The sequence below is a fragment of the Cyprinus carpio genome, chromosome B5 (assembly GCF_018340385.1).
Source record: "Cyprinus carpio isolate SPL01 chromosome B5, ASM1834038v1, whole genome shotgun sequence".
In the NCBI taxonomy this organism is placed as follows: Eukaryota; Metazoa; Chordata; class Actinopteri; order Cypriniformes; family Cyprinidae; genus Cyprinus; species Cyprinus carpio.
The window spans coordinates 35,786,096-35,798,626 of record NC_056601.1 but is presented as its reverse complement, the minus strand read 5'-3'; the positions used below and the strand labels follow the sequence as shown (position 1 = coordinate 35,798,626).

General features: G+C 33.8%; 1 protein-coding gene across 16 annotated transcripts in view; it reads left to right on the top strand.

Annotated features, from left to right (window-relative positions):
* dnm1a (dynamin 1a) overlaps positions 1 to 12,531 on the top strand; it is a 65,908-nt gene that overhangs the window by 12,742 nt on the left and 40,635 nt on the right. For all 16 annotated transcript variants that reach the window (XM_042723317.1, XM_042723318.1, XM_042723324.1 and 13 more), the window contains exons 2-8: positions 2,968 to 3,041; positions 4,165 to 4,314; positions 7,215 to 7,418; positions 8,783 to 8,881; positions 10,569 to 10,729; positions 12,117 to 12,259; positions 12,353 to 12,488. In XM_042723317.1, coding sequence (XP_042579251.1) covers positions 2,968 to 3,041; positions 4,165 to 4,314; positions 7,215 to 7,418; positions 8,783 to 8,881; positions 10,569 to 10,729; positions 12,117 to 12,259; positions 12,353 to 12,488 — 967 coding nt within the window. The remainder of the gene's footprint in view (positions 1 to 2,967; positions 3,042 to 4,164; positions 4,315 to 7,214; positions 7,419 to 8,782; positions 8,882 to 10,568; positions 10,730 to 12,116; positions 12,260 to 12,352; positions 12,489 to 12,531) is intronic.

Here is a 12,531-nt window from a genome sequence, read left to right as displayed (position 1 = left end):
ACCCAGATCATTAAAACCAGGAGCCACGGGGATTAATTTTCAGTTCCTTTATATGCTTTTCTTATTCAAGCCAATGATTTCAATATTATGAATTACCAAGGACAAAAAAAAAAAAAAAATAAATATTGGTTGTTCTTGGGTGTAATGAATAAATTAACAGCAATTTTTCATTTTCAGGTGAACTGTCCTTTTAATGCACATTAGCATGTAATATTGCAGGATAATGCTCTCTCTGTCCGTCTGGCAGTCGTGATGTGTGTGTGTGTGTGTGTGTGTGTGTGTGTGTGTGTGTGTGTGTGTGTGTGTGTGTGTGTGATGCTGACGCTGCATGCAGTGGGGGAGGAGACGGTGCTCTGGGATTAGATTCCTGTCCGTCATCACAGCTGCCTGCAGACACTGGGGGATGGGACGAGAGACACACACACACACACACAGAGAGAGAGAGAGTCGCATCTCTTTTTGTCCTCCTCTGCGTCTCCTCCACGGGGAAACACACACACACACACACACACACACACACACACACACACACACACTGCTTCTGCTGCTGTTGATCTGTAGCTGTTAGTATTATGGGATGTTTCTGAGCCACACAGCTGCAGGGATGTGAGTGTTTTGGTGAATCTCATGATAAAACGTCCGGGTCAAATATCTTTTTTTATTATTCTAGGCGGCTGTAATATGATCTGTTTTAGCACTCAGATCTCAGGGTTGATTGATCCTCTTTTAACCTGGGACAGAAAGTGAGCTCTGTTCCGAGTTAAAAGAGGATCAATCAAAGTGAGAGACTGTTATAGTTTTATTATTAATATTTAGAATTTTTATTTAAACATTTTCCGTTTTATTTTTAGTTATTTTATTAATTTGAGTGTTTTTGTCATTTTTATATTATTTTATTTTTAATCATATTTAATCAAGTTAAACAATGAAAATTAAAATGTTTCCTAGGGGGAAAAAACTTAGTATTTGTTAATTTAGTGTTTAGTATTTATTTAGGTTTTTTTCTATATTTAATTGTATTTCAGTTTACATATATTTTATGATTTCAGTATTATTTTCTTAGGACAGTATTTATTAATAATTTGAATTAGTTTTTATTTTTCCATTTTAATTTTAAAGTTTAAATAATTTTTTTAGTACATTTGAGTAATTTGTCATTTTTTAAGTATTTTTTATTTTAATTTTTTAGTTTGGTTTTTATATGTTAGTACATTTATCTAAATGAAAATGAGAAACATTTCTTTGGCAACTCATTTTTTAAATATTAGATTTTATTTTATTTTATTTGAAGTAACAGAAATGTTATTATATAAAATGCTATATTAACCCTTCCCAGAACACTCTCTTACTGCGCAAAGATCTAAGAGAAGTTTGCTCATGTGCTGATGTTTCCTTGTCATTGTGCATGAAAAGTCGTGTTTATTTCTTATTCCATTCCTTGCAAATTCTGTTCTATTACATTTATAAACCACAACTATACATACAAATTTCATCTATTTCTGTTTATGTTTAAACATACATTTTCTGATTCTGATTATACAATACAGACTGTTTCAGAGCAGTAATAAACAGGAAAATAAACAGTGTTAATGTTGTTAAATTCATCATTTATAAAACTAATTCAATTTCAGCTGTAAAGCAGCTCTACAGAAGACAATAGAGTCATCATTCCGATCAATTCAGTTCAATAACAATGTCAGTGTTGCATCAGTTTTGAAATATTCATCAGTATTTACTGCTGAACCTTCAGGAAATCATGTTTTTTTCCACCTTGGGCCCAAAGCACATCACATTATTGACAATATTTGTTCTGCAAATACTGCATGTTCTCAGAATGAAAGATTTTAAAAAGTGCATCTAATTAAATCTAATTCAGGTAGAATTTATTATATTTATCATCTTTACTGCAGAAATGTAGATTCACAGTACAGAGCATAAGCATTTTAAGCATCCTCTTAACTGTGATATTTCTCTTAAACTCTTTTGAATAGTTGGTACTTAAAATAAAGTAAACTAACTTATTTTAGCATCACTGATTGTTGATATTCAGTTTGTTGAATTAGATGTTATTTTCTGTTTTCATTTTCATTTTAGTTAAAGTTTTAGTGATTTTGTTGTTTTTGTCATTTTTATTAGTTTGTTTTTTTCAAAGGTCTATATAGTATTTATTAATTTTTATTCGATAGGTTTAGTTATTTTAATGCTTTTATTTTAATGATTAATTTTGAATGAGAAATGTTTAATATATAATGTTAAATGTTAAATGTGATTAAAATTAATTTTAGTTTAATTTGTTTTTTTTATGTTTTTAAAATATAATGTTGATACACTGGGAAATGCAAACGGGCTGATATTAAATGTGAACACAAAAGCAGTCATAAGTGTCACAGGTATATTTGTAGCAATAGACAACAATACATTGTATGAGTCACAATTATACATTTCTCTTTTATGCCAAAAATCATTAGGACATTAAGTAGAGATCATGTTCCATGAAGATATTTTGTAGATTTCCTACTGTAAATATATCAAAACTCAATTTAGTAATATGCATTGCTAAGAAATATTTTGTAGATTTTTAAAGATGATTTTCTCATTATTTAGATTTTTTTGCTCCCTCAGATTCCAGATTTTCAAATAGTTGTATCTCAGACAAATATTGTCCTCCTAACAAACCATACATCAATGGAAAGCTCATTTATTAAGTTATTTATTGACCATTATGAATGGTTTTGTGGTCCAGGGTCACAAATTGTAAAATGTATTTTACTTTCAACATTTCTTTTGCATTCACACACTAAACAATATTCATGTGTCATCAGATTGTTTGGTGTCAGTAAGTTCAGCTTCATCTTCACTGTAGAGAGGAGTGTTAGAATCAGATGCATGTCCAGGTTTGACTCCAGAGCGCTGCAGTGTTTGCTGTGATGGTCTGGTCACTCACCTCGCTGTCCTTCTGTTGCACAGGGATTTTCTCCCGCGCGGCTCTGGCATCGTCACGCGCCGCCCGCTCGTCCTGCAGCTCATCAACTGCCCCACAGGTGAGCCTTAGGTCTGATCAGGTACATCTCGCCTGCAGAAACACATCAGATGCACTTGTAATGACGTGATTCACTCAGTGTTGACAACTCATTTTTTAGGTTGATTTGTTGCTGAAAGTTGGTTTGATTTGTTGATTATATTTTGGTGAAGGTAAATTGTTATTTAATCGCGTATCAGAATTGTATTTTTTTTACATATCAGCAAAAATTTTTGTTTGTAAAATAATATAAATGCATGATATTAAAATTAGTGCTGTCAAACGATTAATCACATCCAAATTATTATTTTTTTTTGCATAATATTTGTAAAATAATATAAATGCATGATATAAAAATTAGTGCAGTCAAACGATTAATCATATAATGTATATTATAAATAAATATATTTAATATATATGAAATACAATTTTTCTGAAATATATACATGCATGTGAATGCATTTATATATATATATATATATATATAATAAACATACACAGTACACACACATAAACAAAAACTTTTATTTTGGATGTGATTAATCATTTGAAAGCACTAATTAAAATATAAATAACTATTTTTAAATACACTGAATTATTGAAAATGTACACGTAAACATTTTATTTTATTACCGGGTAAATAAATAAAACTACACATTCTGAACAATTATACTTTTAAGCAGTGTATTAGTAGTTAGTTAGTATGCTGCACTCTAAGTAACTATGTTAAAATGTATAATAATCTGTGTTAATATGTAGGTTTTTTACCTGCATTTTTAATTTTGCATTATAGTTTGTGTTTTGGGGTTAGAGGGTTACAACGGATAACAGATAACAGATAATGTCCTGAAAAATGACTAGTACCTTTAACATTTTTAGATATTTTTCTTACAGTGTACTAACTTATCACTACTAACAAGGTGTATCATAAATGAACAATTATTCAATATTATTATAATTAAATTAAACCATTGCATGAAATGCAAAATGAGCCAGAAAAGCCTGAAGGATCAAATAAAAACACACATGCACATATTTTTTTTATTAATTTTAAAATTGTTTTGTTTAATGTTTTAGTGAAGTGTTTTGTTTTATGTTTATGGGTTTTTTTTGAGTTCAGGTGATCAGTTTTTACTGTAATGATGTGTATGCCGAGTTCCTCCACTGTAAGGGGAAGAAGTTCACGGATTTCGATGAGGTGCGTCAGGAGATCGAGGCGGAGACGGATCGAGTCACAGGCCAGAACAAAGGCATTTCTCCCGTGCCCATCAACCTGCGCGTCTACTCGCCTAACGGTCAGATTTATATTCATTAACCAAGCTCACACAAACTTCACAGCATCAGATATTCTCAGTTTCAGTGTATTCCTGCACTGTAAAAAATAAGGAGTTGAGAAACATAAATAAGGCAACTTGATACAGTAAGACTTTTGAGTTTTCTCAACGTGAGTTTTTTAGTTCTTCTCAAAAAAGTTTCTTTGTTTACCCAACGTAAATTAGTTTGTTCATGCAATGCTGATTGTCTTATTTTGCTAATAGAAAAATTATAGTCACAGCAACTGAAATGACAATTACTGTATTCCTGGATAAAAAAAAAGTAAAACTTTCACCACATTATTAATTTTATGTTTATTTACAAATGTGACATGCGGAGTCCCACAAGGCTCAATCCTGGCACCGCTCTTGTTTAGCCTGTATATGCTCCCACTGAGTCAAATAATGAGAAAGAACCAAATTGCCTATCACAGCTATATAACAGTTGGATGTGCCAGAACTTTCAGATGATGTATAAATCTCAATTTTGAAAAACTGACACTTAAGTGTAAGGGAAACAGGTCAATTTAGCTCAAAGGGAATCATTTAAGATTTTAAAGGGAATTTGAACAGAATCACTGTTTCATGGCTGATCACTGAAACGGCCAGCGATTCACTGAACGAGCCGTTTAACATCAAATCTGCGCTGGATATTAATATCCAAAGTATAGTGAAAACACTTAATTAGCACAGTAACAAGATCGGCAGTTTAAGACATTAACTTGTAAGCACAAAACACAAGATACTTCTCTTTTCAATATGAATAAGGCGTTTTATTAGATAAATCTAAGACATATAAACTAATCTAACACATAAGCACACACACTCACACATTCACACACGTTGCAGGAGGATAGAACGTTAGGAAAGAATGAGTTTAAGAGAATGAAAATGTGAAATCCCAAGTTTATAGCAATATGTGAAATTGCATAGACATGATCAACCATCAGTCACTTAATTAACCCTCGCATTGAGTTCATCAATTAGGTTAAAATTATATAAGATAACACCAGTACAGATGTGAGTCTGGAGGTTACTTGCGTTGCCTGTTTAACGGGGTTCCCTTTGTTGTCGCTGAAAAGGGGGTTTCCCGAGTTGCTGATTGGCTGGAAAGTTCAGTAGTCGTTGAAGTGACGTCTTGGGAAGCCCGTGGTTGGGCGTTTGGCTGAAGATGCGGAGTTTGTGGGCTGGTTGTAGTTTCAGACGGGCACGCGAGGTCAGACTCGGAGACACGGCATTACAAAACTTAACTCAGAACACGAAACTCTCAAACGGAAAAGAAAAGAAACTAAAGTAAAAGAACAGAAGTATAGTTTGACGAGACTAGGTGGTGTTTCTTCTCATCGTGGCTAAGTAACAGCAGGCGTGCAGGCCGAAGCACGCTGGAACGGCGCTCGAAGAACGCTAAAAGTGATGACAAAGCATGACTACAAGCAAAGCTAAAAACCGGCATGACTGATAGCAAAAGCTAAACGCAAGCTCAAAGCTAAAAGTAGAATTTGCTGGTGTCCTGAGTATTTAAACTGGCCTTTTGGCCACACCTCAAATGTTTGTCTTGACCAATTAGATATTGTCTTTTCTCGTGGTGTTGCATGTTTGTCCCACCCATTCATAAATCATATGTTATCTTATCAAGCACGTGGTCCGAATTTTCCCCGCTCTTGCAGGGTATAATTTGGACATGATTCCTATAACAAGAATATGATACATTTGACAAATAACTGATGGTCAGAAACGTTTTCAAGCAAGAAGATTCGAACACACACATACTAAACATGAATATGATCCCTTAAGCTATTCAAGAGTTATTTAAAAAGACATGCACAATAAGTGAATAGAAACAATATAATCAAAATGTGTGGGTTACATGTATGATATGGAGTTAAGCAATGGACTGATATCCATTTAGAAGTCTTTTTTTGAGTTCATTTTGGTGCATATATGCATTGGAAGGCATTCTCTGTGCCATTCTGGGGAGTAAGGATATGTCCTGTGAAGACCAGAGGGGTTAACAGGTCTCCTTAGGAATTTCAGTCTGGTTCTGCTAGGTGGGGGGAAGTCAATCCAACGATCTTGTTTACTCTCATGGCTTTACATGTGAGGGTCAGACTGTCCATCTCTTCGATTACTTGCCCCAAATCAGACAATCTCTTCTTCGAATTGAAATTGTCAATAATTGTTCTAATGGTGTTAATGTTAAAAGCTGTTCTGTGAAAGAGCTGGTTGGTTATCTAGCTTCAGACTGTGATGCTAGGAGTTGATTTACAACATCCTGTTGCCTTTCCGACGAATTCGGCTTCTCTTGTTTCAACCATGCTCACGATCGAATCTTTAATTTGTCTGGTTCAGGCCTCATACGCTACATATGACTGGTTTTGTGCTCCAGGCTCACAAATGACAAACAGTGAATTGTTATAGAAGCCCTAATGGATAACTTAGTCTAATATGTACTGTAGACAACATTGTCTTTGCTTATAAAACATCTTACAAGACTAATATGTATAAATTGCTTATTTAGGCCTCAAAACTAGACACACAAACGTCAAGAACGCTGGCAATCAGCAAATTTAATGAAGTTTAAATGAAGCCAGCGGACAGCAAAAAAATAATCGTATAACAGTAACCGCATGCTGCAATGCATGCTGGGAACTCACAAAGCCTTAACATTTCAACAATATGAAATTCTGTGTTCAGACAACTGTGTTTGACTAGTTGGCACAACATTTGGGGTGATTTTTTTTGGGTTTTTATGTAGTTTCAAGAAAACAAGATTTTTAAGTATTTGAGACTCAAAGGGTTTGGTGAACTGGAAATATGCAGCTGCTGGAATGAAGGGTGATCTGTTGTTGTTGAACACTCTTGACTGTGTGTTGTGTGCGCAGTGCTGAACCTGACTCTGGTGGATCTGCCAGGAATGACTAAAGTGCCGGTGGGCGATCAGCCCGCAGACATCGAGCATCAGATCAGAGACATGCTGATGCAGTTTGTGACCAAAGACAACTGCCTGCTGCTGGCCGTGTCGCCCGCAAACTCTGATCTGGCCAACTCTGACGCCCTGAAGATCGCCAAAGAAGTCGACCCGCAGGGTGCGTGTGATCTATAACACATATTAACTGCTCTGGTTATGTCCACAAACGCTGTTGTGCCCAAATACAGATTGTTTGTGTGATAGTTATATTAAACACTGGCGAAAATGGGTAAAAAACCCAACCAAAGATACATTATTCTGTATTAAGCCAACCTATACCACAAAAAAAAATCAAATATATTTTTAAATACATTACAAAAATTTTAAAAATTATAAAATATATATATATTTTTTTTTAAAAAATTTAAAATATATTTGTTAAAATATGTTTCAAAATATATTTACGTAAATATATTATCTACAATTTTTTGTTATTTTTGGACATTTCTTTGTATATTTTTGAAAATATATGTTAAATGTATAAATATAGATATTTTTGAAGCATTTAAAAATATAGATTTTCCCTCTATATATTTTAGTCCCAAAAAATGCATCCACAAATGCCACATTTGGAGAAAAACTTGATTTGTTGTCTATAACGTTTGAGAACATCTAACACATTTTATTAAGCTTCAGCAAGGAACATAATTTAAAATGCTCCAAAAATGCAATATGTGCAATATTATGAAATCATTATAAATCCATGGCCATCCACATTTGTATTTAGCCAAAATGTAGCTACTGTAAGACTGGAAATTTATTTTCTTGCCCCTGAAATACTTTTAAAAACATGTTTTGGTAACTGAAGACTGAAACTAAATGCATTTTCAAAATTTAATTGAACTTCACAGTTTGCAACATATATTTCAAATATATTTTGGCCACAAATTTTTTGAACACCATCATATTAGCAGGGTATCTGAAGGTTTTATTACAGTAGATTCAAGATGTTTTAAGACCAAATGAAGAAAATCTAAGGAAAAAATCTTTTTGTGAACAATAGTTTTATTTGGTATGTTATTTTAAATTTTTAAAGTACAGATTATGAGTTTCTTCTGATGTTCTTCCTCAGTATTTTTGTCTTGTTTTCCAGTGCAAATATCTAAAGATTCTTAAATCAAGATGCTTTTAGAAAATATGAAGTCTTGTTTTCTGAGAAACTGATCAAAATGAAGTGAGTTTATGATTAAAGCAAGAACGACATCATATCTTTATTTTCCATCTCCAGTAAATGTATCTTGATTTAAAGATGTTTAGATATTTGTAGTTTTGCAGTGTATACAATATTTAATGCCATTACTTTATGAATTTAAGTCTTTCAGCTCTGATTTAAGAACCTTTTAAGGCCTTAATCTGTGAAACCTTGGCTCAGCAAAACAACTGGAACTGGACACAGCTTTGAGTTCATTTGACCTTGTGTGCTGTTTTCTGATCAAACTGTGCTTGTGCTCTTCTGTGATCTGTGTTTGTGTGTGTGAGCAGGTCTGCGCACCATCGGTGTGATCACTAAACTCGATCTAATGGATGAAGGGACCGACGCTCGGGATATCCTGGAAAACAAGCTGCTGCCGCTGCGGAGAGGTCAGGATCTTTATGAAAATAATCCATAATAATCCAGCTCTCAGTTGTGTGCTGTGACATCTTAATGCCCTCGAAATCCCATTTCTTCAACAGTTCCTATTGCTTTGTTTTATGCAGAAAAACTGTGCCAGCCACTTATTTTCCTCATTCATCAGAAATGTATTTTTTTTTTATTATATTTAATTTACAAGAATAATTTTAAGTTATTTTAATTTAAAAAAAAAAAAATCCCCTTAAAAAATTTACATTAATATTTCAATAATTTAACAACCCATTTGCATGTTCATGACAATTCTCTAATGTTGTTAATTTTAAAATATATATATTTTTTTAGCAAGTGTCTTATTTTGATTTTCTAAAATTACTTATTTAAAATTTTACATATTTTTGATTTGATTAACAAACAAAAAGTAAATACTGCAATATATCCAACTATATTTTATTAAAATATATACAATTATTTTTTTAAATGAAATAAAACATTTATAAAAAATAAATAAAAAATTACATTTATGCAAAAATAAACACAAAAAAAAAAAATTTATATCAATAAAAATATATTTTTACATTTTCCCTATTTTTATGTGCTTTTTAGGAAAATGTAAAAGTCTAGTTTTAGATATAAAAAAATGGAAACTACAGCTACTAGTAACTTTGTACTCTTTGTAACTAAACCATAGTTTGGTAAAGTACTGCACAGCTTTAACAGCTTCACTGGAGTAGCTCCAGTCTGAAATGAACATCAGCTCTCTGTTTCCCTCTAGTGGAGTACCGTCTGTGTTTCTCACCGCTGCAGTCTGTGAGAGGAAAGAGAGAATACGAGAGGAGAAAAACAATGTCTTCTTTTCATTGACACATCTGGAAAAAACATTGTTTTTTTTTCTTTGCTGGGCAATAAAGGATATTTATGGGAAAGTCTGGGCTGCAGTGTGCTGACGTAAAGTTTTTCCACTCGCAGCTCACGTCCACACTTCAGGTTTTCCCATCAAACGCGTCTTCAGCTCGTCTCCACTCGTGTAAAACCACAAACAAGCTTGAGACGGATCCTGGCTTTCAGACGCTCGAGCCACGTCACTGGAATCAGAGATTGGAGTGTTTAACCTCTTAATCCAGACATGCTTCTTTCTTTTTCACTCTCTTTATATATTTGTACCTCACTCCCAAAACAAAAAAACATGTCATGTAACTCACAGGAACAGAGAAATCACAAATGTGCAGCACAGAAGCAGTCATCAGTAGCACAGGTATATTTGTAGCAATAGACAACAATACATTGTATGGGTCACAATTATACATTTTTCTTTAATGCCAAAAATCATTAGGATATTAAGTAAAGATCATGTTCCATGAAGATATTTAATAAATTTTCTACCATAAAACTTAATTTTTGATTAGTAATATGCATTGCTAAGAACTTCATTTGAACAACTTTAAAGATGATTTTCTCAATATTTAGATTTTTTTGCTCCCTCAGATTCCAGATTTTCAAATAGTTGTATCTCAGACAAATGAGACTGGTTTTGTGGTCCAGGGTCACAAATGAGTTTCTCTGATTATTTGCTGTGCTCATAAAAAAGCCTGCAATCGGAGATCTCAGCATGCACTCGATCGTTTCTCACCAGTGATCTGAACCACAGTCGCTTGTACTCTTTACTCATCTAACGCTGAAGAGTTTGTGTGACTGCAGGTTACATCGGTGTGGTGAACCGCAGTCAGAAAGACATCGACGGGAGGAAGGATATTAACGCTGCTATGGCGGCGGAGAGGAAGTTTTTCCTGTCTCACCCCAGTTACAGACACCTGGCCGACCGCATGGGAACGCCGTACCTGCAGAAAACCCTCAACCAGGTGAGGCTTTAACAGCTCCAATGTGCAAACATCAACCTAAACTCTCTGTCTGGTTTGATTCGGGACACACACACACAGCAGAGGTTTAAAAATAACAACTGAAAGCACCTGCAGGATAAAGCTGTGGGGGGCGGAGTGAGGAAACGCCAGACTCATGAATATTAATTAGGCTAGATACAAATAATGATACATGGCCTTTTATTGTCATGAGAAATAAAGTCTTTGCACGCCACAGAGCATCTATATATTACTGGATAAGGGTATAAATCACCATAGTAAACACTATTCATTTATTGCTTGAAAATAATCAAGAAAAATATTACAACTCTACCCCGCTACTTCTAAAACAGATTCAATATTAAAAAGCAACACGATTTAAAAAAGAAAGGATGTGAACAAGAAAGATGAAAGCTAGTAGATACTACAGACGTCGACAAACACGAAAAATGATAGGTAACTCCGTCTAAACTAGCTTTTTAGTTTGTTCATTAGTTCTGTTTTAGTCATATTACACGTCATTTCAAAGTATTTTTGTTCTATATTACAGATATGAATAACACATATCTTACAAAAAGGTTGTGATGTACAGTATTTATGAACTGGGGTCAAACAAGTAAAAACTTTGTACATTTTACATATTGTTTTGTATTTGGATTCTACATTGCATGTGGAGAAGCTACCTTTAATGGTGCAATAGTATAAAAAATAAAGTTTTGATATTAGAATTTATTCGTTTTCATGTGGTGTTTTATAATGTTTTGTTTTTTGTTTTTGTTCGTTTTTTTTTTGTTTTTTTTTATTATCACAAAGCTGCCCTTAATGGTGATACATAACAATAAAATTTATAGTGTTGATATTTATCATAATAATATTTATGCACTTAAAAGATTCTTAGAAGAATATCATGGTTTCTATTATTAAAATTATTCTATTCTATTCTTTAAAAAATATGGTATAACATTAGTACTTTTTGTAACCATGGTATACTTTACATTATTAAATTAGTATATGAAGAGTTTATTTGCAAAAACAGATAACTCAAGTTTTTTTTTATTTTTTAAATCATGTTTTTTATGTTATCATGCTTTTATTGTTTTATTGTATTAGTTAGCTGTTTTTTTAGTTATTTTTTAACCTAGTCAAAATAACGCAGCTGCAGTTGGATTGAGATTAATTAAAATGCAAATGAAAAAACATGATTTCTGAGGATTGTTTTTGCAAATGAACTCAAATGAACTGCTTTTACTTTGCAAAGCACTTTGAGAAGTAACGTTTAACATTGCTGTATGAAAGCTAAGTTTACTGTTATTATTGTGGGAATGAATCTTCAACCTTCGGTCTGATTGTCTTCAACTTTCATCTCTGTTTTCACTTCTCTGTTCCGCAGCAACTGACCAATCACATCCGTGACACGCTCCCTGGGCTGCGTGCTAAACTGCAGAGCCAGCTGCTGTCCATCGAGAAGGAAGTGGAGGAATACAAGAACTTCCGTCCAGACGATCCGTCCCGGAAGACCAAAGCCCTGCTGCAGTCAGTGCATCACATTCACCGTCTCAGATCCTCAGGCTCACTGAGACAGAACTACAGCTGATGAGTGTTCAGTGTATTTATTGTTGCTTTCAGGATGGTGCAGCAGTTCTCGGTGGACTTCGAGAAGCGCATCGAGGGTTCAGGAGATCAGATAGACACGGATGAGCTGTCTGGAGGAGCCAAAATCAATCGCATCTTCCACGAGCGCTTCCCCTTCGAGCTGGTGAAGGTGCGAGAGCACATGTGCACTTCTCAGAGATAGGACATGATAA